General features: G+C 44.2%; 1 protein-coding gene across 1 annotated transcript; it reads right to left on the bottom strand.

The window, feature by feature from the left end:
• Positions 1–3,896: 3,896 nt before the first annotated feature.
• Positions 3,897–27,035, bottom strand: ZBTB48 (zinc finger and BTB domain containing 48). The gene is made up of 11 exons (XM_040429866.1): positions 26,969–27,035; positions 23,842–24,531; positions 21,375–21,652; positions 18,342–18,453; positions 13,166–13,258; positions 12,504–12,590; positions 7,573–7,727; positions 6,403–6,539; positions 5,686–5,850; positions 5,516–5,604; positions 3,897–4,373 (listed from the first exon to the last, which is right to left on the bottom strand). Exons 2-11 carry the CDS (start codon positions 24,526–24,528, stop codon positions 4,074–4,076), a joined length of 2,103 nt encoding a protein of 700 aa, XP_040285800.1. The 5' UTR covers positions 24,529–24,531; positions 26,969–27,035; the 3' UTR covers positions 3,897–4,073.
• Positions 27,036–27,288: the final 253 nt, after the last annotated feature.

Raw genomic sequence — 27,288 nt, 5'->3', positions numbered from 1 at the left:
TGCTTGTTTACAATGCTATTGGTGTGACTGTTCTTACTGATCCAGCACTGCTGCTTATTTAGAGATTGCAAATGCTTGGTTCTGCCACACGACATGCAGTGGCAGCGGCCATTTTGACATTCTGCCTTGTAGTTCACCAGTAATCTCTCTACAGCACAGAGCTAGTCCTTGTGAAACTTGCCATGTCCCACAAGAGGCAGCTTCAGTTATTCCCAAGTAGTGAGATGACGTCACTTTCTACACGACGTGTTTGCTGCTTTAGGGTTGTGCTCAGACACAGTTCAGTATTTCCTCCACAAGCTCCCATAGAATTCAGAGGTTTGTGCTGTTAGATCTTGCTTTTTTTATTGCAGTATTTTACACCATTGTATTTTTTTGTTATGAAGTTTAAATAAAGTTGTTTCAAAAATAATTTGTGGTTTTGTTTTCCTCATGGGATATCCAGTAAAGGGGAAAATTATCAAGATGGGCTTCTTTTTCGCCCGTTTTGATTTCACCCTGTGCCGCCGTAGGGTGCAACAAAGTTATGTAGAGGTGCACGGCTCTTCTAGGTTTTGTCGCATCTCCCTGCTTGTCATGCGCCAGGCTCTTAGTGTGAATAAAGATAAACGAGCCAGACCTGCCCACCACAATATTTTTCTCACCACTTGTGAAAAGGCGCAGATTTTGCAGCAAAAATGGTGTATGACAAAATCAGCAATTTTAAAACACCACTATTGTGGCATAAAACTGTGTTTAGGGGCCACCTTGTCACTGAGGGTACGTTCACACTAGCGTTATTCTTTTCCTGCATAGAGCTCCATCCTAGCAGCTCGATAATGGAGAAAAACTGATCAGTTTTATCCTAATGCATTCTGAATGGAGAGCATCCTGTTCAGTATGCATCAGGATGTCTTCAGTTCAGTCACTCTTACCGTATTTGGCCGGAGAAGATACCACAGCATGCTGCGGTATTTTCTCCATCCAAAATTCTGGAACACATGCCAGATCAGTCATTTTTTTCCACTGAAATGCATTAACGCCGGATCCAGCATCAAGTGTTCCGGCAAAACAGATCCAGTTTTCCGGTCTGCGCATGCACAGACTTTAAAAATGCAAAAAAAAAAATACCGGATCCGTTTTTCCGGATGACACCGGAGAGACTGATCCGGTGTTTCAATGCATTTGTTAGACGGATCCGTCTACAAATGCTATCGGTTTGCACACGGATTTCCGGATCCGGCATCTTCACATCACAAGTGGTGTGAAAGTACCCTGAGCTGTGTTTTGTTTTTTTCCCCCAGGCTGATTACCAGGACAGGAAACTCGAGATGTGGGATATAAATGTATCTGGTATTCTGGATCCTCAAAGTCTCCATAACAGCACTATACATGACAAAGGATAAACATTATCAGAATCCAGAAGTAGGGCACGCTTTGTTGAGTTCACTTTAAAGGGGTTGTCCGGGCTTTTACTATTGATGACCTATCCTCAGGATCTGCGGGGGTCCAACAACTGGCACCCCCGCCGATCAGCTGTAAGAGGAGACTATTCACTGCTGCTGTCTATGGTCTTTGCCAAGGACAGGAAGAGAGACCGCACGTGCATGGCTGATCGGCGGGGGTCTGACATCAGATATTGATGACATATCCTGAGGATAGGTCATCAATAGTAAAAGCCTGGACAACCACTAAGGGGATTTCTGGGATTATTATGGTTTTTATCAGATAAGTTCATACAGTTGCTTACCTTGTACATCTTCCACGTGTTCTTACTTTTTAATTTGGACTCCTGTGATCCGTTTTCACCATGTACTCAAATCCCTCAGGTTTGTCTCCATCCTGCATGTAGCACTTCCTGTATCCAACCAATCCCATGATGCACTTCTCCTTTCACTGCCACAGCTCCAGCACTGTCCCTAACACCCAGCTAGTTTATAGCTCCTCCCACCCAGCCGGTCAGACACTCCCCTATCACTGCGCCACCCATGGACACATCACAGAAAATAGGAAAGAACTACATGGCCATGTGACCACAGAACAGAAGATAGGAGCAATAAAGGTAAAATAAATATATTACAAAATTACAGCAACCTTGATAAATTATTATTTTACAGGATGTTGATGCAAACTGGAAAACTCAGTTAAAGGGACCCTGTCAGGTAGAACATGGTGTCTGAGCTGCAGACAGTATGTTCTAGAGCAGGAGGCGCTGCACAGATTGATGTACAGTTTTATGGGAAAAGATTCAGTAAAAGGGTGCATTCACACAACCTTATCCGTTTAGCAGTCCGCAAACTGTCAATACCAGCCGTGTGCCTGCCATATCACGGTGCAGACCCATTGACTTAAATGGATTCGTGGTCCGCATGTTGCACGGCAATAAAGTACGTGTTCTAGCTTTTGTGGAGCAGGTGCATGGATATGGAAGCCCTTCTGTGTGCCTTCGCATACATGCTGCCACGGCAAAAATGATAGAACATGTCCTATTCTTTGCCGCAAACTGCAAGTCAGTGGGTCCATACTGCAATGCAGGGTGCACACAGCCGGTGTCTGTGTTTTGCAGTCCATGCAACGGTTATATGAATGGACCCTTAGACTGCATAGGGCTGTTTGTGGTCTGAGGCTGTGGTGACAAATCTGCATAGTAAAGCATCACTCAAATATAGTTTGTAGTTCTCTGTGTGCACTAGTATGACTTACGGTCAAAGCCAGAAGTTTGGGAATCATACCACTGTGAGAGCCAGAAACAGCAAAAAATTAGCAGCTTTTTACAACTACCCACCATGTGTGTGTGCAGGTATACTATACAGTACAAGGGCACTGTTACCCAGCTTTCCTAGGTGTCTGATTGTCAAGTTTACCTGTGTAGGCAGGAGGAAATTCTCACTCTCTAGGCAAATATGACATTTATCAGTGTTGGAAAGCTGGATTACACGTCTCGTTGAGTTGTACACAAGATATATATACTGTTACCCTTACAATGTGCGGGTTACCCAGCTTTCCCAGGACCACAGATGACAAATCTGCTAGCTATGGCACTATTTGGGAGAAGGCCTTATGCACACGACCATTGTGTGGTTTGCGTTCCGCATTTTGCGGAACAGACAGCCTTTAATATAACTGCCTATTCTTGTCCGCAAAGCGCAGACAAGAATAGGACAGGTTATATTTTTTTCACGGAGCAATAGATGGGAACAGCACACAGAGTGCTGTCCGCATCTTTTGCGGCCCCATTGCGGACAGCTCGGATGCGGACCAAAACAACGGTCGTGTGCATGAGGCCTTGAGTGAAGGATTTATCTAGACTTAGTATTTAGGAGTCTTTATTACAGGTTTCCTTAATTTGTTACCCAGCTTTCCTGGGATTCTGAATGATGAATCAATCTACTATGCTACAGTACGAAGGATTTGTCATTGGGATTCTTACTCAGCTTTTCCAGGCTCCTCCTTAGCAAATCCAACTAGGTATTCTACTATATTGGAGATCTCTCATTCTGCAGTCCAGGACAGCTGGGTAATGATCTCTGCAGTGCAGTGATTGGGTGGGGGTTATACTGGTTATATAAAATACAATACTGCCCTGACACATTATGTGAATTTATCATATGGTACCACAGCAGCATAATCTGTTGTCATCAATGCAGCTGCACAGTGTTGTCACCTAGCTTTTCCAGGACCCTGAACACAAAGCAGTCTAGCTATATGAAGAGACTTCTTAATAGATAACTATGTAAATTTTAAATCCAGCAGTCAGCGAAGGCTGGGTAACAACCTCTGCAGAGATGTAATGGTGTGTGTGTGTGTATGTATATATATATATATATATACATATACACACACACACTTTTGTCTTGAGCAAACCACATGCTACTCCGCTTTCTAAAAGGTGCTGATAAGCAATTCATGAGGCATAATGGGGGACTGAGCTGCAGTACCAGCCACAGCCACATGGGCACTGCATTTAGTTCTACAGTGAAGGAGCATTTGTGTGCTTCTTTCTGTAGATTCTGACTGAGTTCCACATTGTTTATTTGGTAATAAAATACATGAACTAATAAATAAAAAAGCATCATCTTCGTGGGGGGCACAGATCACGTCTCACACTCATCAATAGGGATAGCGGTGGCAGTGATGATGATAGACTGTTCCATGACTTCAGCTGGGAACCCATCATCTGTGCACAGTCTCTGCTCTGTCACCATTTCTGGCAGAGTGCTGGATGTAATAGACTCCACTATGATCTCTGCCGATCCGACGTCTAGCTCATGGGTGTTCTGTAAGCCGATGACCATGCTTTTTTCTTCATCAATTATGAGATTACGTAGCTTTCTTTGACGCGGATTGTAATTTTCAATACGGTTGTGAATTTCCATATGTCGTCGGAGGTGAGCCTTAAGAAAAAAATTTAATATCTTGGGTTCTTTCCATACTGTGACTGCGTTTACCATATTACTGGTGTATACATGAAACAAAGCCATAGACCCTATTACACCCTGCAGCGCTCCACTCCTTGCATGTCAACATCCAGTTTGACAGTTGCTGCAGCCAATCACTGGCCACAGCGGTGGTACCTCCTTCTTGTGGCATGTTGATTAGTCAGGTGATGCAAGGGGGAGGTGTCACCGCTGCGGCTACAATTGCGTAATATAAAAATCTTGTTAAATACCGGACCAGCACCACAGAGGAGAGCAGTGGAGAACAGGGGGTTCTCCACTGCTCTCCTCTGTGGTGCTGGTCCAGTCATGCTTGTTTACAAACTGCAGTGGTGACATTTTAGTATATAGCAGGCATCCTCAAACTGCGGCCCTTCAGCTGTTGCCAAACTACAACTCCCAGCATGCCCGAACAGCCTACAGGTATCAGCCTACAGCAGGACATTGTGGTAGCTGTAGTTTTACAACAGCTAGAGGGCCCCAGTTTGAGGATGCCTGGTATATAGCATGTGACCAGTGGACCCAATCACTGTCCTCTGGTAATGTGCAGTCATATGGAAAGTCACTGCTGCAGCCAATCACTATCCTCAGCGTTAGGCCGCATGCACACGACCGTGGTGTATTTTGCGGGCCGCAAAATACGGATGGCATCCGTGCGCATTCCGCAATTTGCGGAACGGTACGGACAGCCTTTACATATAACTGCCTATTCTTGTCCGCAATGCCACGGACAAGAATAGGACAGGTTATATATTTTTTTTTTTGCGGGGCCACGGAACGGAGTGCTGTCCACATCTTTTGCAGCCCCATTGAAGTGATTGGGTCCGCATCCGACCTGCCAAAACGGCGGCTCGGATGCGGACCAAAACAACGTCCGTGTGCATGAGGCCTTAGACTGAGGTTTCCATTGCAAAATCCTCCCACAGGAAACCCTAGGCTGACACTGCAGGTGCATTGTGAAAAGCGCCTTACTTAGGTTATAGGTCCCAAGAGACTTTGATGTTATTTTTGACAGAATTTCACTTTACAGTTTCCAGTTCCACATCTTTTCAATACATGCAGTAGAAAACCCATTTTACTGTCAGTGACTGTGTCCTTACCTGCCGTGTGAACTTGTACCCACACTCCGTGCACTCAAATTTCCGAACCCCACGATGTCTGGCCACATGAACACGCAACTGCTCTGCCGCTACAGGGGGAGAGAATGAAGCACAGTGAGAAAAAGGAATAAGCTTTCTGCATAGTAAGCCTTCTATACTATGATCTTTACCTTTGAACGTCTTGCCACAGACTTGACAGTAGTACGGTCTCCCTTCCTGATGTCGGCTGGCGATGTGTCGCAGGAGAGGGGTCTTGTCTGTAAAGCGCTGCTCACAAAATTCACAGCTGAATGGTCGTTCCCCTGTGTGTGTCCGGTTATGTTTGAGTAGACTGGCTGAAATAATAAGGTATGGAGACAAGTACAACGCATGAATATAATGAACATTAGCTGAAACCACAAAATGAACATGTAAAAAACAAAACAAATAAAAAACACGACTAATGAAGGTGAATCGCAGACTACTACATGGATGGAGGTACAATCCTGTCCTAAGTCACATAACCCATCAACCAGTGGTTCTCCAGCTGATGTAAAACTACTACTCCCAGAATATACTGGTTTAGTTGGCAAACTGAGATTTGTAGTTTTCCCATCATCTTGAGCCCAATGGGGAAACAAACTACAAAAACTAGCGCACATTTGAGCTTCTTTTGTCAAGATGTTGAAGGGATTATCCAATTCTAAAGATGACCCCCACAATGCCCCGGCCCCTCCTATAGATCATACTTACAGGTGCCAGGGAGCGGGGTGTCACTCCAGATCCCTGCTCGGCTGCGGCATCTCCCCGTCGTGTGGATGAAAACATCCGCCAAAAATAGCAGGCCGCGAACGGCCCCCTGGCAACACAGGTGATGTCAACAACCTGACTGTTTACTGGTCTCTTACCTTGTGTTCGGAACGTCTTGCCACACAGGTGACACTGGAAGGGTTTCTCCCCTGTGTGTGTCTTCAGGTGCATGTTGAGGTTGGTTTTCTGGGTGAAGGCGTGGTGACAAAATTCACATACAAATGGACGTTCATTTCTATAGGAAAGAGAAGGAGACATTCACCAATATACCATTGATATTTTAACCCCCCCCCTCCAAACTCATGACAACAATCAGTGGTTCCAACTTATCTGCATCGTGTTACTTTGAAATCAGTAATTCAGAATGTGGTTTCATCCACCATACTTTACGCTGCAACTATTTTTGTTTGTTTGGAATCAGCTCACCAAAGCTTATAGATTAAAAACTACAAGCAACTTGAGAAAAACTATGTTAATAGGTAATTAAGGAGCTTTTAGAAGCACAACGTACAACTAGCTACATTTAAATCCACAAGACAATGCGACAGTCACCCGTCATGATGGTCAATGTAAATCTGCTACAACCCAACAAGCCTCACAGGAAACAGTAAAAACCTGTGCAGCTTACGAGGATCCTGTACTGCTCACACATGCATTATCAGCAGTTAAAGGGGTATACCCATCTCAGAAACTTATGGCAAAGCCAAAGAACTGAGACCTGCACCTCAATGAATGAGAATATCCCTTTAAGCCTGCCCTTCACCTCATGGGATAAGAACAATATGTGTTAAAGGGAACCTGTCATCAACTTTATGCTGACCTCACTGAGGGCAGCATAAAATTGTGACAGAAATGCTGATTTCAGCAGCTAAAAGTAAGTGATTGCCGAGAACCAGCATCTTAATCATTGCAGCCCAGGCCTTGAAAAGAGTCAAATCTACCTGAGAAGAGTCCTGGTTATTCATAATCTCCTGCTCCCCCGTCCATCTGCTGATGATTGGCAGTTCTCTCCTAGAGAGAAAGGGAGAAAACTAGGTAGAAAGCGGTCAATCATCAGCAGGTGGACGGACCATGACTCTTCTCAGGTGGCCATGACTTTTCCAGGCCCAGTCTGCAATGATTGTGATGTTGGTTCTCGGCAACCACTTACTTTTAACTCTTAAATGACAGACCGCTGTAATCAACTCACCTGTCTCTACTTTATTCTACCGTTAGTATGGATAGCATAAAGTTGATGACAGGTTCCCTTTAAGACATAGGGTGCTGACCTGTGTTTGGCTTTGATATGCATCTGTAATCCGCTTCTGCTCGAGGCTCGGTGACCACACTCCTCACAGACAAAAAGCTTCTCTCCCCGATGCTTAAAGGCTTCGTGCAGACGCAGCTCTGTCCGGGTGAAGAAGCATTTCCCACAAGTCGGACACTGCAACAGAATACTGTCAATTTAAACAAATCTCAATCCAAAAAGCAGTAGATTCAACCTGTGTCTAAACTACAACTCCCAGCAGGCTACTATGGGTATTCGCTTCAGGAATACGTACATTTCTGAAAGGTTTTCAGATGGTGCCGACTGCTGCCCTCTGGTGGACTGTGGGTGTAAAACAAATCTCCGTTTTGGAAATCTACATTTACTTTGCCATATAAGGAGACAACCTGGAGCAAGCATAACCGTGAATCCATCGCTTACACACAGTGCACCATTTTCGGGACCAGGGTGCATGATATTTAATATATATGAATTTAGATGTGGTTAATAAAGTGGCAATACCCTGCAGATCTAAAGTCAGTCCCCCACTGATCATCAGTATCCGATCTAAGGATAGCTCAATATCTACAGCCCAGAAAACTTCCTAAGGGCTGGTGTAACACATAGGATTTTTGTTGTTTCTGGGCCATTTTGCAGTTTTTCATGTATTTTTTGCTGACGTTCTTTTTCGTCAAAAGCCAGCTCTAGATATTACATGGAAGTCTATAGAAAACAGTAAATGCAGTGGTGGTTTTCAACCTTTAAGTGCGTTATTTGGACAATTTTATTTTTTCAAATCGAAGCATGCTCTAGCATTTATTCTCTGATCGCCTGTTTTTTTCTCCCACAGACCTCCATTTTATTTTTTTTTTTAAAGTTTCAAAAAACAAAGTGAAATTTTTTCAAAAGGGCTGTCCAACCTTGTTTGTTCAAGTGATGTCCTATCCTCAGTATAGCCCATCACTAGCTGATCGGCAGGAAGCCGGCACCCCACACCCCTGTCGATCAGCTGTTGGAGGTTAGCACCCCAAAACACCGTCAACGAGTGTGAACGGCGCTTACTACTACAGCGCTGCTCCCAGTGATTTCCCTTAAAAGGTTGTCTCATCTCGCTGGTACTAAGACTAGATGAGAGCCAGTCCTAAACCAGTTGGCCGTAATTTTGCTACTTTCACAAGACAATAAAAGCAGTTTGAAAGAAAAAAAAAAAAAAAAACATCTTTTTGTGTTGCCATAATTTTAGTTTTCTGCCGATCGTCTTGTGTGAGGGCTTGCTTTTTCAGGATGAGGCAACATTTTCATTGTTACCATTTTGGGGTACATACAACTTTTTAATCGCTTAGGTGAGGTGACCAAAAAATGGCTGTTCTGTCAAAGGTTTTATTTTTTTTTATGGTGGTCACCTGATGGAGAAGATCATGTGATATTTTTATAGAGCAGGTTGTTAAGGATGCAGCAATACCTAATTAATTTTTTTTGTCTATTTTGTACAATTATAAATGGCCCGATGAGGAAAAGTTTTTTTTTTAACATCTGAAAATCCTTTTATTTTTTTATAAAACTTTTTATATTTTAGTTTTACACTTGTTTTTATTTTATTGCCGATTTCTCCTATACCTTGGCCTGACATACCAACCTAGGATACAGGGAAAATACAGCCCCTAGAGAAGATGTACAGCGCTGTACAACCTCACTGCAGAGTGATCTGGGTCTGCTAAAACCCAGGAGCTCGTGTAGACTCCTGACACCCGCTGGATCAGGAAGTTTTAACTGCGCTCACTGAGTGTTGTGTATATTGTGATGGGAAGGTGGGGACTGGCTTGTCTAAGGGCAGCCCTGCTGTCACAGACAGCGGGTTCCCGTCTTCCACAGTTGTACGATTAGCATGCAGCTGCCATCTGTGCACAGATATTTTAAAATGTCATTGGGGAGATATGTTCCGACTTCCCAGACGTTTATAGTCTATGGGCAGTCTGGAACGGGTTAAAACAAGGCTGGGAAAACCCCTTTAACAACCCCTTTGCAAAGAAGAGGTGACATGACACAGGGTACATACTTTCCTCTATAAAAAGGTATGTTAAAAAGATACAAATAGAAAATGCCAGATTGTAGAAATAAAAAATAAAATAAAAAATATTTATATATACACTCACCTAAAGAATTATTAGGAACACCTGTTCTATTTCTCATTAATGCGATTATCTAGTCAACCAATCACATGGCAGTTGCTTCAATGCATTTAGGGGTGTGGTCCTGGTCAAGACAATCTCCTGAACTCCAAACTGAATGTCAGAATGGGAAAGAAAGGTGATTTAAGCAATTTTGAGCGTGGCATGGTTGTTGGTGCCAGACGGGCCTGTCTGAGTATTTCACAATCTGCTCAGTTACTGGGATTTTCATGCACAACCATTTCTAGGGTTTACAAAGAATGGTGTGAAAAGGGAAAAACATCCAGTATGCGACAGTCCTGTGGGCAAAGGTCAGAGGAGAATGGGCCGACTGATTCAAGCTGATATAAGAGCAACGTTGACTGAAATAACCACTCGTTACAACCGAGGTATACAGCAAAGCATTTGTGAAGCCACAACACGCACAACCTTGAGGCGGATGGGCTACAACAGCAGAAGACCCCACCGGGTACCACTCATCTCCACTACAAATAGGAAAAAGAGGCTACAATTTGCACGAGCTCGCCAAAATTGGACTGTTGAAGACTGGAAAAATGGTTTCTTGAACATGACAATGAGTTCACTGTACTAAAATGGCCCCCACAGTCACCAGATCTCAACCCAATAGAGCATCTTTGGGATGTGGTGGAACGGGAGCTTCGTGCCCTGGATGTGCATCCCTCAAATCTTCATCAACTGCAAGATGCTATCCTATCAATATGGGCCAACATTTCTAAAGAATGCTATCAGCACCTTGTTGAGTCAATGCCACGTAGAATTAAGGCAGTTCTGAAGGCAAAAGGGGGTCCAACACCTTATTAGTATGGTGTTCCTAATAATTCTTTAGGTGAGTGTATATATACACACACAGAGATATATATATATATAACTTTCATATTATAAAAATGAATTTCTGTCTATCTAGACGTCTGTCTGGACGTTCTTTATGTGCGACCAAACGACTGGACCAATCTTCACCAAATTTGGCACACAGGTACATCAGTTGTCCGGGAAGGTTTTAGACCAGGCCTCAGCTCTCTAGGACGTACCGTTCCTGAGATATTCCCAAAAAATGACCTGCATTAGCCAATACAAAACGACCTAGCCATTTTCCTTCACTGCTATCAGTCAGCTTTAGGCTAGGGCTACACGACAACATCCACAGCTCAGCAGACAGTACCACATATGATAAGATTAGATACACAGATCAACAGACAGTATCACACAGGATAGGATTAAATACACAGCTCAGCAGACAGTGTCACACAGAAATCGGATTAGATACACAGCTCCACAGACAGTATAACAGGATAGGATTAGATACATAGCTCAGCAGACAGTATCAAACAACATAAGATTAGATACACAGCTCCGCAGACAGTGGGGCGGGGGGCTGTAGAGGTCACTGTTATGGGGGAAACTGTCGATATCTTAACGACACACAAACTTTAAATGAAATATACCCGTGCGAAGACGAGTCCTTCTGCTAATATAAATTATATAATATATATATCATATATATAAAAATGAGTTTCTGTCTGTCTGGACGTCTGTCTGTTCTTTATGCGTGACCAAACGACTGGACCAATCTTCACCAAATTTGGCACACAGGTACATCAGTTGTCCGGGAAGGTTTTAGACCGGGTCTCAGCTCTCTAGGACATACTATTCCTGAGATATTCCCAAAAAATGACCTGCATTAGCCAATACAAGCCTGCAAGTATTTCTCTTCATATCCCAACTGCCATACACACAGTTTTACTCCAGGTTTCCATAACAACCCAGCCATTTTTCTTCGCTGCTGCAGGTCAGCTTTAGGGCTACACGACGACAATAAGTCGCATGACACATAGGGCACAACTACACTGCGACATTGATATCGCACGACAATTTTTATAATGGTAGTCTATGGTGTTGCACTGCAACATGCTGCGACAAGTGTCAGAAAAATCCATCTTGGATGGATTTTTTTCGATTGTCGTGTTGCAGTGCGACACCATAGCCCATCATTATAAAAATGGTTGCACGACAAAATGTCGCGTGACACATGTAGTCATGTAGCCCTAGCCTTAAAGGGGCAGCTGCTGTGGAGGTCACTGTTAAAGGGGCATTCACTGAGGATGTTACTGTTAAGGAGGCAGGCCGCTTTAGAGATCACTGTTAAGGGAGCGGGGTACTTTGGCAGTCACTGTTAAAGGGATGGGTGATGTGGAGGTCTCTGTTAAGGGGACAGGGAACAGTGGAGGTCACACATAAGGGGACAGTCCCCTGTGGAGGTCAGTGTTAAGGGGCTGGGTGCTGTATAGGTCACTGTTAGCCGGAAGGGTCTCTGAGGATGTCACTGTGAAGGGAGTGGGGTGCTGTGAAGGTCAAAGGCTTCAGGTTGGAGCCGAAAAGTCGCGTCACCTATATATACACACACACACACACACACACACACACACACACAAATATATACATACAGAAACACCTACAAAAATAGTTTAAGTAATTTTTTTTAGGGAGAAAACAAGCACACCATATATATATATATATATATATATATATATATATATATATATATATATATATATATACACACACACCATAAAACTGCATGTGTGGCAGCACCCTAAGGATTAAACCTGGGTCAATGTTTCCATCAATGGAAAAAAACAAAAATCCAACGCCGCTTAGAAAGACCATATACATGTCTTTGTGTGACCTTCTGATGGTTTGGGGTAATAGATAATCCCGCAGCAGTCAGAGCTGCTGGACAGTTTGAATTTTCCTGCATTATACTCACAGCATGGGGTTTGGGTTCTCCGTGCATTTTTATCATGTGGCTTTGAAGATGTTTCTTCTGCATGAATTGCTGAGGACATGTAGAGCACTGAAAATACAATGGATAAAAAGAAAGGTAATTGAAACGGTTAATGAGTGATGATATGCAATGTTGATCCCACAAGTGACTTATTGCTCTCTGTATTTCAGATAAAGATGAACTCTGCCCTCTGCTGGTGAAAAAAGGGAGAAGAAAAAGACATGTTCTACCTTTTTTTGCTGCTAGCATCTTTTGTGGCCCCACTAAAATTAATGGGTCCACATCCGATCTGCAAAATTGCGCATCAGATGCGGAAAAAAAAAAATATGGTTGTGTGAATGGGCCCCTAAACCTTTTCTCTATTCCACTCCTGCCTTTGGCTTACAAAACTGACCATGTGAAAGTGGCCAAAAATCCCCAGCGACACCTACTGGTGGAATAGAGGTAATAACATACATTATAAAAAGCATCAGCAAATTGCCTACTGTGATAAGTAAAAATCACTTCCATTAATTATTATTTTCCATATACAAACAAATCATAGTATGTAATAAAAATATTACTGGATCAGAGGTATTTTACTGTATTTTCATATCTCTGTCCATAGAATAGATACTAGATAAATACACTCAGTGGCCACTTACCTTATAAGGCATCACGCCCGTGTGAGACACCGTATGTAACCGCAATTCCATCTTTCTCTTAAAAACCTCATTGCAGGAAGGACAGTTAAAAACCTGGGAAAAATACTAAAGGTCAGATATTCCGAAGCCTCTGCAGACTTGTTGAGCTGCATTGAAATGGAACAAAATGAGAGTGTGAAGCAGAAGCTAGAGAGCAACATCAGTGACCAGCAGCGGGGAGCGTCACACAAGTGACAGACGATGCTGCAAAACACAACAGGCAGTCTCTTTTCACCTTTCTATACCATCTTGTTTTTAGGTTTTTGGAATATTTTTTAGGTTTTTCTTTGCCCTCTTGTGGACTTCTACAGATCATTTGGATATATATTATATATATATATATATATATATATATATATATATATATATATATACCGTATTTTTCGCCCTATAAGACGCACCGGCCTATAAGACGCACCTAGGTTTTTGAGGAGGAAAATAAGAAAAAAAATATTTTGAACCAAAAGGTGTGCTTTGGTGGGTTTTGAACTAATTGTGGTCTGTGGATGGCGCACTGTTATGGGGGATCTGTGGATGGCGCACTGTTATGGGGGATCTGTGGATGGCGCACTGTTATGGGGGATCTGTGGATGGCGCACTGTTATGGGGGATCTGTGGATGGCGCACTGTTATGGGGGATCTGTGGGTGACACTTATGGGGGATCTGTGGGTGACACTTATGGGGGATCTGTGGGTGACACTTATGGGGGATCTGTGGGTGACACTTATGGGGGATCTGTGGGTGACACTTATGGGGGATCTCTGGATGGCACTGTTATGAGGATCTGTGTATGACAGTTATGGGGGGGATCTGTGGATGACACATATATAGCATCTTATGCTATGTGTCATCCACAGATCCCCTCCATAAGTGTCCCTGTAGTGAATGACCCTCAATACACGCTGGGGGCCGGCATCTGCTTTTATAATGACAGCGGGGCCCGTGCAGTGACTGTATTCTACTACACGGGCCCCGCTCACTGTATGATCCTATGTCTAATAGTTACCGTAATTGTAATTGTATGTAATCAGGAGCGCTGTGTATTGCCGGTACTTACAACTAGAAGCGGTAGGTACTGGTAGCAGAGAGGAGGGAGGAGGCAGGCCGGGAGGACGGAAGCTGGCAGCGTGAGTCATACGTCGTGCGTCCACGCCGCCTGCTTCATTCATTCATAAAGTGGGCGGCGCAGCCGCAGGACGTATGACTCACGCTGCCAGCTTCCGTCCTCCCGGCCTGCCTCCTCCCTCCTCTCTGCTACCAGTACCTACCGCTTCTAGTTGTAAGTACCGGCAATACACAGCGCTCCTGATTACATACAATTACAATTACGGTAACTATTAGACATAGGATCATACAGTGAGCGGGGCCCGTGTAGTAGAATACAGTCACTGCACGGGCCCCGCTGTCATTTTAAAAGCAGATGCCGGCCCCCAGTCCCGCCTCCCTCACAGCTGATACACCCGCCGCACGGCATCGCGGCGGGTGTATCATTGAAAACCCGACAAAATCGGCAGCATTCGCCGTATAAGACGCACTGCTATTTTCCCCCCACTTTTGGGGGGGAAAAAGTGCGTCTTATACGGCGAAAAATACGGTATATATAAATTTTTTTCATTTTCAAATACATTATAAAAATCAAAAACAATGCCACATTTTTTTTTACAAAAGGGGATAAAAACCTACATACCAGAATACCATTGATTCCATATTTGTTCAAGACCATCCTTCCTTCCCTTGTTATCACAACTTATTTTTTCCATTCTGTTCATACAGTCCTGATGAAAAGTTTAAGACCACTTGAAAAATGGCAATAAAATTATATTTAGCATGGCTGGATCTTAACAAGGTTCCAAGTAGAGCTTCAACATGCAACAAGAAGAAATGGGAGTGAGACAAAACATTTTTTGAGCATTCAATTGAATGAAAACAACGAATAAACTGAAACAGGCTGTTTTTCAGCTGATTAAAAGTTTAGGACCACACCTCCAAAAAAAAGCTAAACCCCTCAAAACAGAAATCCAACTTCCAAACATGAACTCAGTAATGAGTAGCTCCGCCGTTATTGTTTATCACTTCAAAAATTCGTTTCGGCATGCTTGATGCAAGCGTTTCCATGAGGCGAGTGGGAACATTTCTCCAAGTGGTGAAGACGGACGCACGAAGGCCATCTACTGTCTGGAACTGTTGTCCATTTTTGTAAACTTTCCTTGCCATCCATCCCCAAAAGGTTCTCAATTGGATTTAGATCAGGGGAACATGCAGGATGGGCCAAAAGAGTGATGTTATTGTCCTGGAAGAAGTCCCTTGTCCTGCGGGCATTGTGTACTGTAGCGTTGTCCTGTTGAAAAACCCAGTCGTTACCAGACAGATGAGGGCCCTCAGTCATGAGGAATGCTCTCTGCAACATCTGGACATAGCCAGCGGCCGTATGACGCCCCTGCACTTCCTGAAGCTCCATTGTTCCACTCAAGGAAAAAGCACCCCAGACCATTATGGCGCCCCCTCCACTGTGGCGCGTAGAAAACATCTCAGGTGGGATCTGCTTGTCATGCCAGTAACGTTGGAAACCATCAGGACCATCAAGGCTACATTTTTTCTCATCAGAGAAAAAAACTTTCTTCCACCTTTGAATGTCCCATGTTTGGTGCTCTCTTGCAAAGTCCAAACGAGCAGTTCTGTGGCGTCTTACTGCGTCCCACCTCAGCAGCGATGGCGCGCTGTGAGAGACCCTGCTTATGCAGTTCAACAACCTGACCACTTTCAAAAAGGGAGTTTTTTTGCCTTTGCCATCACAACGTGTGACTACCTGACAGAAAATGGCAATGAATCCACATCTTTGCACAGATTTGGCCTTTTAAAGGCATGTGGTCCTAAACTTTTGATCAGCTGAAAAACAGCCTGTTTCAGTTTATTCGTTGTTTTCTTTAAATTGAATGCTCAAAAAATGTTTTGTCTCACTCCCATTTCTTCTTGTTGCATGTTGAAGCTCTACTTGGAACCTTGTTAAGATCCAGCCATGCTAAATATGATTTTTTGCCATTTTTCAAGTGGTCTTAAACTTTTGATCAGGACTGTATTATGCACAGATTTTTTTTCCCATTCACACAATGGGGGTTGATCCTTTTTAATCCATTTTTCCAGAATAAGCAGTCTTGCCTGAAACAAGAACTTACAAAGTGCCTGTTTTTCTACCTTTCGAAGCTTCAGATGAATTGTTCCTCCCAATATACAGATTACCAGATCATCATATATCTGTACTCCTAAAACTCTGTCAATACCAATACCTAAATAACTTGGGGCATCTCCAAATCAGATGTATAAGGCCTGCCTGTTCTTCACCACATCTTGGACATTCATCTGTTGGGCTTAAGACATTTTTTTTTATATTAAAAGGTGTACGATGTAGCCTATGAATAAGGAAAAACTGAGACCCCATGTGAGGCCCTTATTGAGACTAGGGGTCAATTTCTTAAAATATCGATCATTTGGATTCTTAAAGTAAATATGTCACCCTGACTTTGGACCATAATCTTTCTACAGTAATACATGAGTAGTACTGCACATATGGAGTCCAGATTGCTATTTTTTTTATTTTCCTACTGCCTCCCATTCCTCCGTTATCAGAGATTGGAGCTGCATTGAAATGCATTGTTATGAATGCTGTTTATGTGGACGAGTCCTCTCCATTATGTTAGAGCGGTACAGCAGTCTGGACTGAGTATTTGAGTGCAGCTCCGAGGGCTGACAGCAGGGACCAGGGGCAGTAGGAAAACAGAAAATAGTGATCTGGGCTCCTTATCTGCAGTACTGTTCATGTGTTACTGTAGAGAATCCAAAATTGGGGTGATTCCCTTTAACAAACACCATTTAGGGTACTTTTACATTAGTGGCAGGGGAGTCTGGCAGGTGAACAGCCTGTCGGACCCGTCCTGCTGCTAGTTCACTTGTGCCCCCGGACTGCCGCTCGGTCCCCATTGACTATAATGGGGGGCGGAGACGGAGTTCCGGCAGCAGCACGGCGAGAGGTGGATCTGACAGGCTGTTCACCCGCCGGAACAGCCTGCCGGACTCCCCTGCTGCTAGTGTGAAACTAGCCTTAGTGCTTTTACGCCATTAAGGGGACTCCTGCTGTGAGCTGGCGCAGAATTGTAGTGCATTTGACCACACCATGTGAATATACCCTAAATCCCTTGAAATCATGTTTGGGCGGGGGAATTTTCTGAGAGATGGAGACGGGTAACAGAGTCACCGTCCCATTGTTTATATCTTTAGCTGTAGCAGTCATCATTAACCATGGCATCTAAAGTGCAAGGGTATGTTCACACTGGATTTTTCCACCACAGCAGAAATCTGAGGTTTCTACTACAGTTTAGCATTTTACATGCTGTGGGTCTCTGGAGCATTAGGCTCATTTCATGATCATAAACTGCATGCAGACACCCATCATGGTTAACAGCGGTTTTCATTACCCAGGGATGTCAGCTGTTGATCCCACAGGTGATGGTGTGGGCACAGCCTTCTGCAACATCAGCAGAGTTCGGGAAAGGGTTAAAGGGCATCTGTCATCACTTTCCATGTCAAACAGTCAGTAGCTGTCCATCCGCACTTGTAAGCAGAGTCCCATGTCGCCTCTGGCATTTCCATGTGCTCCATCAATCCTAAGAGAAAAAAAAAGTTTTTATAATATGTAACATACCCCCTGGGTGCAACAAGGGTGGCACCATTGCACCCAGAGGCTCCCCCCCAATTTTCTATGTCACATCCCCACTGGAGTGATGTATTAGCCAGGCAGTCCCTGAAGTCTTGTGGGATCGTACTCTGTACACACGCAGTAATGGGAAGGTAGCTTCCCATCTGCCTGATGGTCTCCATCCCTTTACTGCGCATGAACAGAATGCGATCCTGCGAGATTTGATGGGCTGCCTGGCCGATACATCAAAGCGGTGGGGGCATGGCATAGAAGGCATGGGGGAAGGGGTGGCAAGCCTCTGGGTGCAAAAACTGACATATTATAAAAAGTCTCTTTTTTTTTTTACGGAACACAAGGAGATGCCAGCTGGATGCTATGATGGACAGCTGCCGACGTGTGGTAAAGTGACGGAATCCCTTGAAGAAAACCGTGCCACCTGGACATACCTGTTCAGAGCGGCTCATACAGTTCCGGGCCTGGTGCTCCACCAAGTTCTCTTTTCTGAAGTAACATTTCCCGCACTTTTGACATTCAAATGGCTTCTCTCCTGTGTGTTTCCTGCAGGAATAACAAGTGTTAAACCAGTTCAAGACAATTTCTCTCCAAAATAAGACTTATATATATATATATATATATATAAAATAAAAATAAAAAGATAGCGCCGACAGGTTCAGACCCAGCTTTTTCTCCTGAAAGACAAATCTGCCAAGCTAGCAGCACTACATGCCCCAAATCCCAGACAGCTGCACAAGCCCTGCAGAAGCAGTAACGCTAGCCATAATGGATGTCACTCAACTTTTCCAGAAACAGATAAAATTATGGATTTTTATTTTTTAAACTCATCCATTCAGCACTGGCTCTTCTACCCAACAGGGTATCAAATGAACGGATTAGGTAAAATCCAAATGTATCTCTAAGTGAATGGGCACTGAACTGCAGAAACTCAGCACAGCCATTACACTTTGAGGGAAGCTGTCCTTCCTGTTCCACTCAAGGTGCTAATTCAAGAGGCTCCAGGGAACGACTGATCAGTGGGGCTGTGGGGTGTCAGACCCTCACTGATGGGATATTAATGACCTATTCTATGGATAGATGGTCATTATCAGGAGCCTGGAAAACCCCTTTAAAGAGGTTGGCCCATTTCACTAGTATAATGTCACCAATGTCAGAACAGGGGCCCCCCAAAGTCAAGGAGAGTGAATAAATGGGGCACTGCACAAGCGTGGCCACTTCTCCGTTCACCCCTATAGGAGTTCTGGAAACAGCCAAGCTGGCACTCACCTATTTTTGGTACTCCCAAAGAGGTGGAGGGGGCCCCGCTTGTGTGGCGTTCCCTCGTTCACTTTGGGGGTCCCGCTATATCGGTTTTTTTTACAGGATTTTTTAGGGATAATGCCTTTAAAATAACAAAGCCAGTGATGTTGGGGGGGGGAGAAATCGACGCAGCATTAACTAATGGAAGCGCTGATTAGTATAGGACAGGAGGCCCAGGGAGCGGTGAGTATAGCACTGCGGTCGCTGCGCTGCCATTACTCACTGCTACCTGGTCCTCTTCAGTGTGTGCCAGCGCTGCCCTATGTCCTGACAGCGTACAGCCTCAGGATGCAGTACAGCACTGGTACCAGGACACAGTGCTGCACTGCAAAAGAACTGGAATGGTGGTAGCGAGCAGAGGGCAGTTATGTTTTCATTTCGTCTGCATGTAGGGGATGGGGGGTGGTGTTGGGGTTATATGGGTCATTAGTCTAATTTGGGGTCTGATCTGACATCTGTATCAATTTGGGGTGTGTATAAATCGGGGGTCTGATTTGAGGTCTATATACATTTGGTTTCTGATCTGAAGTCTGTATTAATTTGAGGGCCGATTACGGGTTTAATCTGGGGTCTGATCTGAGGTCTGTATAAATTGGGGGCCTGACCCAAGGTCTGTATAAAATCGGGGTCTGATCTCAGAGCTGTATAAAATTGCAATCCAATTTGGAATCTGTGTAAACGGGGAGGGGGTCTTCTCTAGGGTCTGTATACATTTGTGGAATAATCTGAGATCTGTATTAATTTGGGGGCTGATTTGGGGTTTAATTCAGCATTTGTATAAATTGGGAGTCTGTTCTGCGGTCTGTATAAATTTTGTGTACTGTATTCATTTGTGGGCTGGCCTGGAGGTGTGTATGAATTTTGGGGTCTGTATTAAATTTAGGATCTAGTCTCGGGTTCTGTATTAATTCTAGAGTCTATATTAAAGGGGTTATCGGAGAATTAATATTGATGACTAATCCTCAGGATAGGTCATCAATATCAGATTGTGGGGGTTCGACACCTGGGACCCCCATCTATCAAGCTGTTAGAGGCCAGTTGCCCCACTGTACGTTGGTCACATGGCCTGGTTGCAGCTCAGCCCCAAGCACAATCAGCTGATCAGTGGGGGTGCAGGGAGTCATACCCCTGCCGATGTGATATTGAGGACCTATCCTGTGGATAGGTCATCAATATTATTTCCCAGATAGCCCCTTTAATATTTGTTATCCATCCATGTGAAATTTACTTTTGAAAACTAATTAGAATGCCACAAAAAAGTAGCGATACCTCTCTCATTCCACTGTTCTCAGCACTAGGGGAGCTCTTGGTATCATTCCCAGGTGTTGCCGGCTGACGTGAAGTTCGGGGTGGTGACTGCAACACAGGTATGTGCTCAACATGTGTTATGTGTGGATACTGAGGCCCGTCAACTGGAATTTTTTTCTATGTGCAGCCCATATATTTTGCCGAGTTTGAGAACCCTGCTCTGATGCATCTAAAACATATATTATAAAGCTCCTACAGTTTTAGGGTCGATTCACACTGTGTTTTGTGGATCCACGGATCTGCAAAACACAGACATCGGTGATGTGCGTTCCGCATTTTGCAGACCGCACATCGCCGACACTTAATAGAAAATGGCTATTCTTGTCCGCAATTGCGGACAAGAATAGGACATGCTCTATTTTTTTCGGGAACGGAATTGCGGGCCCGGAAGTGCGGATCCGCATTTCCGGATCCAGGCATCACATCGTGCGGCCCCATAGAAATGAATGGGTCCGCAATTCCGTTCTGCAAAATGTGGAACAAAATTGCGGACGTGTGAATGGAGTCTTATGCCTGCAGCTCTTATGTAGAACTATGTGCCTCCATGGTTATAGACTGCAAACAAACCCAGTGTAGTTTGATTCTGTGTCATGCATAAGACTCGGTACACATTCAGTTTGAGTTTACCATCGCATACGAGACACACCAGCTGAACATCTGGTGAATCGAGTGGGAGCGTTCCCTGGTGCCTGTGCCGTACTTTCTTTTTTGCTAGTTTTAAAAATGCTGACAAAGCTCATTGACATGGCATAAGTCAGGCCCTGATTTAGGGCTGGTCTGCCCCATGCAGTGAGGCAGGACATCACCAGATCTGAAGACCCACTAATCTCATCACCACCCTGACATCTCTGTCTTACCTGTTATGGACTTTGAGATAATATTTGCTGAGAAATTTTTTGTGACATATAGGACATTCCACCGGGGTGCTGGTGTTTTTCTTGCTCTTCAGATCTCCGCCATCAAGTGTGGTGTCATTAGATGAGGATTCTAAGGGGATGATATTCTTGGGCACACAGTTCCTCTTCTTGGAGTTCGGGGTCTTCTTCTCTAGGACATAGTCTTCATCTTCATCATTTTGAATGTAATCTGTCTCCTCTGCCAAGACATCATGGATCTGATCCACCTCCAAATCCCACTACATCAGAAGAGACAACATTGGTTAACAGTTTCCCTGTCCGTTTTCAATTCTTAGCTGATTGCAGCAAATTTGACTTCCACCTCTTAGGAGTTTTTGCCTTCCTCTGGATCAACTTTGCCGGATAACAGGCTGATTTTCAGCCTTACAAATGATGCGAGAGATAGTCGCAAGCCACATTCAACACGATCTCACATATGTCCTTCTCTAATTAAAAGGACACATTCACGGTGACGTGCTGGTGTATGGCATGTGACCACTGCAGCCAATCACATTCCTCAGTGTCCAACAGCTAAGGACAATGAGAGTGGCTGCAGTGGTGACGTTCCATATACCAACACCAGCGGTGCAGAGAAAGTGGAAAGATTTTTTTAAATTTATTTAAGGCAATTGGGGGTGGGGTGGGGGGCTATTCTTAGACTTTGCCCATCTTGGACAACCCCTTTAAAGGGAATGTGTCAAGGACATTTGTTTTCTGCCAGTTAAAACCAGATAGTGAGAACTTATTTTTGTTTCATCTGTCTTTATTTTCTGATTCCAGATTTTTTATTCTATTTTCTAAATATGATTATGGGAGCTGCCATCTTGCCTGAGCTTTACAGCAACCACCATGGTCCATAGACACAATGGTCAGGAGGGCACCTCATTGACTTCTAAGGTACAGTTTTCTTGGCATGCTCTGTGACCTGTGCAGAGGTCAGGAGGCAGTAGATAAGCTGTAATATCACCTATTGTGAATGGTCAGGAGCTGATATCTGTCATTCTAATCCTGCCAGTAATGATAAGGAAATAACTGCAGTAAAGTGCTCTGTACAGACCAAGAAGTGGTGCCTATTATTAAGCTTGGTGGCCAGTGCAAAAACTGCAGGATTTTTTTTATATAGCGACATGGAAAATTAAAAATAACATAACCCAAAATTCTTTTAAAATATGTTTAACATAAAAACATGATTTAAACAATACATCATTTTCTGGTGACACATTCCCTTCAAGTGTGGCAGGGCAGGTATTGGGAAGACATGAGGAGCCACGCTGTGCCATCATTGACAATGCACATACTGGTGGAGGAGCATGGAGCCGCTAGCTTCGGCTCCTAGATGCGGCCTCATAAGCGCCAGATGTCATGCAGGTGATGTTAAAAGGGTTCTCTCACTTCAACATTGGCATTTATCACGTAGAGAAAGTTAATACAATGCACTTACTAATGTATTGCGATTGTCCATATTGCCTCCTTTACTGGCTTGACTCATTTTTCCATCACATTATACATTGCTTTTTTCCATGGTTACGACCACCCTGTAATCCAGTAGTGGTGGTAGTGCTTCTACATTATTGGAAAAGGCAGCGGCTTCACTGATGCCCAGGACCACACAGAGGCCAGTGTTTTTTCATTCAGTGTGCAAGCATGACCACTGCTGCTGGATTGCAGGGTGGTCATAACCATGGAAACGAGCAGTGACTAATGTAATGGAAAAATGAATCCAGCCAGCAAAGGAGGAAATATGGACAATCACAGTACATTAGTAAGTGCCTTGTATTAACTTTCTCTACGCTATTTGCTGAAGTGAGACAACCCCTTTAAATGCTGGAAAAAGCAGTTACAGCAACAATGTTATACAGCTCCTCCCCTCTCTTCAGCCACACTACAGAAACGTGCCACCCATCTGATAGACCTCTGCTAATGTTACAGTCTAGCAAACTCCAGATAACGCTGTATTCATATATGCAATGTAAACTCTGGTCAATGTATCGAGCATGTATGCTAGAAAGCTGCCAGATCCCCGACGGATTCCATTACAGTGAATGGGGATCCGGCGGTGCATAGTGGTAGCCAGCTATGCTGGATACAGTGAACCCCGGCATTCTGTTCCTCCACTAGAACAGATTGACGGAATTCACAGCGCATAGGTGAACACGGCGTAAGCCACCTGGACTCCAGGCTGAGACAATGTGCCGGCCTATCAGAAGAGCTGAGATTATTCTGTGGTCTTTGTTTCCTACATTGGATCAATGTAGGTCAAGTGCCTTGGCCTGGAGTCTAAACTGAAAAAAAATAAAAAAAATGATTACCTAGACTGATACATTGTCACAAACCCTAAGCTGTGAGACGTATTATATTTGTACAGGTTCTCAAACCCTTTATTTAAAAGCTCTGCTGAAAACCTCAAGGCAAAAGCAAAGCATACTACCGTCATGCAGCCGCCATCAGCAGTGATGCACTGCTCGCTCTTCTGCCCTCTTTTTAGTCGCTTGAAGACTCTGCGTTCTATGGTGTCGGTGCCAATATCTGGATTTTCCTGGAAGGAAGAAGGGGAGGAAGGCTCTACTGTCTCCTGCAGCAGGGTCAGGCCACTGTCCTGACTATTGCTTGGTTCAGAGGGGACTTCAGCATCGGCCAGGACATTGCTAAGCTCTGAAATGCCCTTTAAAGCCTCCTCCCCGTCAGATTCCTCCGCCTCCTTCAGGTGTCCATTTAAGGTCTCCATTGCACCAGACTCTTGAAAATACTCTTCACTTTGGAAGCATTTTGTCTGGAACCTCTCACAGACCTCAACTGCTTCAAAGACAGCGAGTTCCTTTGATGCCAGAAGAACTTTCTGCACATTCTCCTGTGAAAGAACCAGCTCTCCAGTGTACAGGAAGTCCAGGAGAAGACCGATGACCTCAGAGAACCGTTCATGGAGGATGATGCTGGGGGAGCCCCCATCGCCATACAGGCTCTGAAAGAAGTGACTGCTACAAGCCAGTATGCTCCAGTGGGCTTTGAAGTGGAGATTTCCTATGACCAGTGTGGCATCACAGTATCGGCCGTCTTCCCTTTGCTTATTGAGAGCCTGAAGGACTTTAACGCTGTGCTGGATGAACACATTGTCCATGGCCTGCAGGAGAGAAGCACATTGATTTTCAGTAGCTTTTAGTCAACGTGGAAAACAGTATATAAAAAAAAGGGGGGGGGGGGGGGAGGTGCAGCTGCAGATTTCAGTCATTGTTTCAATGAATCAGCATGAAAGGAGAACCGGTAGCAGAGGTAGACATTCGATTGGCTTAAAGAACACAGTCCTGGCATCATACCAAGAAGTGCCTGTCCATGCATGGAATGGAAAACTGTCTAGACAGCAGCAAAAGGAAGGAAGATGTTTGTGGAGTAGAACACAGCAGCTACTTAAAGGTCATCAATAGTGATGGGCGAACTTGTGTTTTAAGTTCGGCGTCCAAGGTTTGGGTTATCGGAAAATCCTGTTATGGATTCCGCTACCACGGGCCATAATGGAATTCTATGACGGCATGCATGCACCATGGAAACCTATAAGAGGCATTCCATCATAATAGAAGTCTATGCAGGCCATAGACTTCTATTAGGACGGAATGCGATACGTACTGCCTTAAAGGCTTCCGTGGTGCATGCTGTCATAGAATTCTGTTATGGTCCGCGGTAGCGCAATCCATAACAGGATTCTCCGATAACCCGAATGCCGAACTTAAAACACATGTTTAACATTAGTCATCAATAAGTGATTGGTGGGGTCCAACTCCCAGTTGACCAGCTGTCTGAAAAAACTGAGGCCCTACAGTGAACACTGCAGCCTCCTCAGAGCTTACCAAGCACAGCACCATACATTGTATAGAGGCTGTATTTGGTATTGAATGATGCCGGAGCGGACTTCCGGCAGCACGGATCCAGCAGGCTGTTCCCCCGCCGGAGAAGGCGGCAGCTAGTGTGAAAGTACCCTATGCCGTTTTCTACGCCAAAAACTGGTGTAGAAAATGTGGAACGAGACAGGCCAGCAGTCCTGCTTCCTCGCCCACACTACACCTCTCTTTCTCGGAACTCTGGAAAGGTGGGGTGAGTGGGGGAAAGTTGCAGATTTTGCCGCAAAAATGCTGTGCAACAAAATCGGAAACTTTAAAACGCCCAAAAGTGGCGTTTATGTGTTCCTAAATGACCACCAGAATGTATGCAGTATCATTAAAGGGAACCTGTCATCAACTTTGTGCTGCCCATACTAACGGCAGCATATAGTAGAGACAGGTGAGTTGATTTCAGCGGTCTGTCATTTATAAGTTAACAGTAAGTGGTTGCTGAGAACCAACATCACAATCATTGCAGACCGGGCGTGGAAAAGAGTCCCGGCCACCGGAGAAGAGTCCTGGTTATTCATGAATTCCTGCTGATGACTGACAGTCTTCTACCTAGTTTTCTCCCTTTCTCTCTGGGAGAGAACTGACAATCATCAGCAGATGTACGGGGGAGCAGGAGATTATGGATAACCAGGACTCTTCTCAGGTAGATTTCACTCTTTTCTAGGTCTGGACTGCAATGATTATGATGCTGGTTCTCAGCAACCACTTACTTTTAGCTCATGAGTGACACACCGCTGACATCAGCATTTTCTGTCACTAATTTATGCCCTCAGTGAGGTCAACATAAAATTGATGACAGGTTCCCTTTAAGTGTCTTATACATCTGGAGTATAGGCATGCCCTATGTAATCTGTATAACTATGTACAGTATTAATAGCATGTATGTGATGTGTACATAGCACGCCTTATATATAACCAGTAAAAACTGTAGGTAAAATAACTGACATCAGCAACATAAATGCTGCTGTTGCAAAACTACAACTCCCAGCATGCCCAGACCGCCTACAGCTGTCAGCAGGGCATGGTGGGAATTGTAGTTTACAAGAGCTGGAAAGATGCAGGTTGGCCATCCCTGTGCTACGTCACCAGCACATGTATGTATATTATATGTTACGTATGTTCTATTAGCATGTTTCATAGTGTTACAGATATTACCAGGATAAATGTCATATAACTGTGTATGACATCACATATGCCATGTATGTACTATAAGCATGCTTTATATTACATGTATAGCTATGTATCATATGTGCACATCTGTTATCTGCATGTACTAGAAGCGTGGTTTATTTTATGTGTTTTGTGGACATATATAACTATGTATGATATCAGCATGTTTGGTATATGTATGACCTATAAGCATGCATTCTATTATGTATGTTACAGTATTACTGACACATTTAACTGTTTATGATATTAGCATGTCTGTTACATGTATGTCCTATAAGCACATATTACATTCTGCTACATATAACTGTGTATGATGCCATCAGCAGATACACCACTATAAACACGCATTACTATAAATGCAATGCATTCTGGGTGGGATACCAGCAGCATGTTCTGTACTGTAGATACTAGAGGTTATGCCATATGCTGGAACTTGTGGTTCTCCAGCGTACCGGTAACATGTGGGAGCAAGTGGCCCCTCACAGTCGCAGGACGAGGCGTTACCTGTTCTCAAGTCCCAGCAGCTCCAGCAGCAGCAACATCAACCAGCGGCACAGCTGCTTCCGTCCACCAACTATCGCGAGATCTCACCACACGGGAACTCGCCAACGACGCCATCTTAGGTGTGGCTCTGTGAATGGGAAGTCAGAATGACGTTTCATGCGCGCCATATTTAAGGTAGAAGCTTTGTGTAATGGTTGTGTCTAAACTCCAGACACCAAACGGACCTGGTCCTTTTGCAGTATGGGAAATAGCCAGGTCTATAATTAGAGCTGTCTAAACTCCAGACACGGTACGGACCTTTTAGCCCCCTAGTGGACGGG

Source organism: Bufo bufo, chromosome 1 (genome assembly GCF_905171765.1).
Source record: "Bufo bufo chromosome 1, aBufBuf1.1, whole genome shotgun sequence".
Classification (NCBI taxonomy): Eukaryota; Metazoa; Chordata; class Amphibia; order Anura; family Bufonidae; genus Bufo; species Bufo bufo.
Note: the sequence above shows the minus strand (reverse complement) of the source record. Positions and strands in the feature narration are given on the sequence as shown.

Excerpts from the sequence above, each read along its gene's own strand:
- ZBTB48 (XM_040429866.1), bottom strand. The coding sequence starts at position 24,528 with ATGGACAATGTGTTCATCCAGCACAGCGTTAAAGTCCTTCAGGCTCTC. Across the intron at positions 13,259-18,341 it reads GTATGAGCCGCTCTGAACAG|GTTTTTAACTGTCCTTCCTG; the intron begins GTATGTCCAGGT and ends TATTTTTCCCAG. Across the intron at positions 4,374-5,515 it reads GGTACAAGTTCACACGGCAG|GCTCACCTCCGACGACATAT; the intron begins GTAAGGACACAG and ends TTTTTTCTTAAG.